We start from the raw sequence: 4,756 nt of genomic DNA, 5'->3' as shown, positions 1-4,756 counted from the left end.
TATCCAAGACAACACTTTATCGGTTTATGAAGAATGAATGCAACTTATCTTTGAAAAAAGCCAAGTTTCAACCCGTTGATAGGAACAGTGAACCGAAGATCCAAGAGCAGTTTGACTAGATACGTAAATGGGATGAGACAGACATGGATTTTAGAAAAAATTGTGTTTTTCTTAATGAGTCTGCCTTCCATATTAACATAAAGCGTAGTATGGCGTGGTCAAACAAAGGATCTACTACTGTGGTAACTGTCCCAAAAACAAGAGCAAAAACGACTACTATCCTGGGTGCAATCTCTGCATCTGGTCTGATTAAATGCAGCTTAAGACTTCTACAGGTTTCGACTAGAAAACGAAAGCGAACAAATGCTTATGAAATTATTAGCAGAGGAACTGTCACTAGTCATTATCTTAGTTTTCTCAAGGCTACAATAGATGAGATGGATAAGTATCAGTACATGAAAGGTCAGTATTTAGTCATAGATAATGCTCCTATTCATAAAGCCGAAAATATTTCTCGGTATATTGAGTCTAAAGGAAATCGATGTGCTTATCTTCCATCATACTCGCCTGAACTCAATCCTATTGAACAGTTTTGGTCCGTTCTCAAGAGTAAAGTTAAACGCAACAGGTTCTTGGAAAGCGAGACGTTGATGACACGAATCAGTGAGGCATCAAAGTGTTTAGAATTGAGTGATTTTGAAGGATTTGTTTCTCATTCTTATAAATGTTTAGATAGCTGTCGCAACGGAGAGCCATTATGATATGACGTTCAGTTTCCTTAAACGATTTATAATAACAAGCAAAAACACAAAAAAAAAGTCGAGTATCGCAGGTGTGCAAAGAACGTTGAGGCAATCGAGCAGGAACTGAAGACGAGAGGTGTCGTCGAACATCAACGCTGGGATCAACATTATAGTATGGTGATGTCGTTAATACGTGACTCGAGTACTATTGAGTGGACAAAGATTTCAATGCAACACTCATTTTCAATGTTTAATGAGAAAATTTAAAAAGAAAAAGGAAAGAAGAAATAAGCTTTAAAAAAAACAGGGGTAGGTATGAATGTTTGTGTATGATTCAATCATTGCTCAATTCGTAATGATGGGGTGCGTTGGGAATCTTGTTGCGTTCTGAAATTTTTCTGCCAATTCAGTATAGTTTGGCAATATCGATAGGCAATCGTGGCTGGCTTGTCAGAGACAACACACTTATGCCAAAAAACCTTGTTTATGGCCAAGAGGAGACGAATGTTGCGTAAGTTGGAAAATGCAGGAATGCCTTCCAAGGAACGAGGGAATGTAATACGAGCGATTTCAAACGAAGCATAAATGCCCCTAGTAGTCAACTGTTGTAGGTAAAATGTAATGGTGAAATCTAGCGAAATAAAAAGCAAGTGGTAAGACATCCAATAAAAAGGGAGTAAATGGTGTCAAATTTACTGTTAATCTGAAAAGCAAGGGTGGAGTCCAGTAAGGAAACATCAATGGAGTTTTTGTAAAACACTGCCAGTCTTAAGAAGTCGACTGAAATGTCGTGCGTTGAGGTACCTTCTGGTTTTGCCTCCCCATGCCCTCTGGAGCCCACAAAGGATCCTTGCTACTTATGGTAAATGGCAGCATCGGGGCGAGCACTTCCGCGTTCAGTTGGCGCCGAGTTGCTCCATTGCAAGTGCATATTTCGATCAGGGTCAGACAGCAGTGTCGAGAGGATAGGATCAAAATAGGTACTCCACAAGGTGGTTTCACTTATGTTTTTAACATTCACCGGTGTCGATGGTAATTTTTGTATGCTACAGGTGAAATAAATGTATATCATTTGTTACGATTTCAACATATTTCTTGGTCACTTACAGGTTCGCAATGCCTCGTAAAAGACGGCGTGGTCTATAATCCAAACCAGTACCTTCTACAATGAGTCTTACAATGGTATCGTCACAGGTCGCACTGCCCATGGCCAGATTGGCAAACATTGAGGCAAAAGTTATGTAGACCTGATCCGGCAGATCCATCGAGTAATCCATAGAAGATGCACGCAAAGAGGCAGTTAAGTCGTTAAGCAGACGATCGCCAAACACCTTGGTTGCAATGTCACTATGTTGGCTGGCATTCAGGATAAACACGTTGAAAAGGGATGCGATCTCATTGCAATAATCCTCTGGAGGGAGGGGACTGTGCTTCAGAACTAAGGATCGTACAGCAACCTGATATTGGCAAAACAGCATGCTAATATTGACCCTATTGAAGAGCCATTCATCATTATTACTTGTGGATGTTGATATGACAGGTGTTGTTTCAGCATCTTCGTGGACAGTGGCATCATCGGTAACAGCATCATCGTCGGCCACAGCATCATCTTCGGCTACAGCATCGTCTTCGGTTACAGCATCGTCTTCGGTTACAGCATCGTCTTCGGTTACAGCATCATCTTCGGTTACAGAATCATCTTCGGTCACAGCATCATCTTCGACCATAGCACCTTGATTGGTGGGATTGTTCATGACAAGCTGCCTCACTAAATCAGTACGTCGTGTGGCTACCTTGTCAATGACTTCGTCTATTCCAAGAACGATCTTGTTCATGTTGTTTTTTGGCATACGTTTTGACCAGAAGATCAGATAATCAGCTGAGTTAGTCCAGGTCTTGGAATTCGTCATTATGATCTTGGAAGTACCAGAATTGAAATACTTGGAGTTGGTGGTGATGTTTGTGAAGCGCTGTTCTACCAACCGTCTATCCAATGGCTCAAACTTTTCAACAAACACCTTGAAAGACAATGACGTTCCAGAAGAAATGCACCAATCTACATCTTTTGGTAAGTCGATCTTAGTTTTCTTACTGGAGCATTCAGCTTATGCTTGTCCTCTCTTTTCACCCGACACCATCGTAAAGAGGTAACTTCACGCCACGGAAAAAAAAGAAGTATAAAATATAAAAGTAGGTTCAAAGATAAAAAAAAAAAAGAGGATCAATTTTGACTGTCATTTTCAATAAAGTCTGGGATTGGACCCATAAAAATAGGAGAGTTTTGTTCTTCCATTTCTTTATTTGTGGGTACTTCATTACCTTAATATTTACAAAAATATAATTGTTTTTAATAAAAATAAATATTTTTTTGTATCTAAATTAAATGTTTTCTTTTTTATCATTTAATATCAGAAAAATCAATGTATTGTTGTGTTATTTGTATCATAAAAAAAATGAGATACTGTACCCATATTGATTATAAAAATAAAAGTTTATTAAACTTTAATTATAAAAATATTATCACTCCTCTTCTTCTTCTCTCTTCTAGTCTTTGTCAAAGACAAACCCTGGGAATGGAGTGTGCAACGAAGTGAACTAAAAAATACCTACTGGTATTTTTTCTAAATAAATTAATAATAGAAATATGTATTTTATTTAATGTAAAAATAATTAAATTTATTTAGAAAAATACTAGTAGGTATTTTTCAATACAATTAATATTAAAGAAAGATGAGCTTCGCTCATAGAAAAAACTTCGTTTTTTTGTTTCGCCATAGGCGAGACTAGAAGGGAGGGAGGAGAGAGAGAAATTTATAAGATATTAGAAAATAAAAGGGTTGATGGATTTCCTAAATAATTTTTTTTAACTTTTTTAACTTTTTATTGATTCTTTTTGATTCTTTTCTTATTTTTTATAATTTTTATAATTTTTTTCTTCGGAACATGTTTTTTTGAATGAGTACAGCAACGATAATCAGGTTCATTATATAGAAGATTGGTTCTAATTTTTTGACAACATATATAACCTGCTTTCTTTCCTCTATTATGTATATATGTGCATATATTAGGTGATGTGTTTTCATCCCAAAAGTTTTTTTAATTTATCTCTATTATCTTTTCTTTTATTATTTCCTTCATTATTTTTTCTTTTTTTTTCTTTTGTATCACCTAAAATTTCATCTTCAAAATATTTTTCAGCAACCTGTTTCATAATATTTTTAATGGATTTTTCCATAGAGTTTTTGCATATAAGGATTTCTATATTGAGAATAGACATATTGAATTAAATAATAATTTATTTTCTTTAATTAAAAAAATTCAATTTTATAAAAAAAAGTAATTGAGTTTGAAATTTATTTACTAGCAAATACTTATGGTGATAACTCTGCAACATTATTACATTTAAATTATTTATATATTCTGAATTCATTATTGATAGGTTTATTTTTTATTTAAGATAAAATTTAATTTGTAACCATTTTAAATTTTTATTACCAACAAAAAATTTGTTACCAATAGTTTTTATATGAAAACAGTTGGTAATGCATATACACCTTTCGCTTGCAAGTGGTGTCCTTTTCCAGGTAAGTAAACACATACACACTGGCTTTTGGACGTTGGATTTCGCGGAGCACTGAGTCTAGTAATCTGAGAAGGCCATTCCTCTGGGGTGGACTGGAGATGAACGAACACTGTTACCGGCATCTGCATCGTTTAAAAACGGACACATGTTTAGGTTCTGTGATAAGGAGCACTGAGTCTAGTAATCTGAGAAGGCCATTCCTCTGGGGTGGACTAGAGATGAACGAACACTGTTACCGACATCTGCATCGTTTATATACGGACACATGTTTGGGTTCCTTTGCCTTGTCGTCTAAAAGCAGAATTAGCAGAGAAATTACTAACCACTTGTTTTATTTCCGTGCATCACGACTTCTACAATGCCAATGTCTTGATCACAAACGTTCCATGTTGCTCCTACCCTATAAAATGTGCGAGGACTACCATTCCAT

At 35.8% G+C, this 4,756-nt stretch overlaps 1 protein-coding gene across 1 annotated transcript; it reads right to left on the bottom strand.

Annotated features, from left to right (window-relative positions):
* Positions 1 to 1,846: 1,846 nt before the first annotated feature.
* On the bottom strand, positions 1,847 to 2,302 carry BDB00DRAFT_751183 (uncharacterized protein; the record flags this gene model as incomplete). Its single annotated transcript, XM_053118621.1, has 1 exon — positions 1,847 to 2,302. A coding segment is annotated over one exon (456 nt), but the record flags the coding sequence as incomplete, so codon positions are not given.
* Between the last annotated feature and the right edge of the window lie 2,454 nt (positions 2,303 to 4,756).

This window comes from Zychaea mexicana (assembly GCF_025766255.1).
Source record: "Zychaea mexicana strain RSA 1403 chromosome Unknown BDB00scaffold_145, whole genome shotgun sequence".
NCBI lineage: Eukaryota > Fungi > Mucoromycota > Mucoromycetes > Mucorales > Lichtheimiaceae > Zychaea > Zychaea mexicana.
This window is presented reverse-complemented; position numbering and strand designations above follow the sequence as displayed.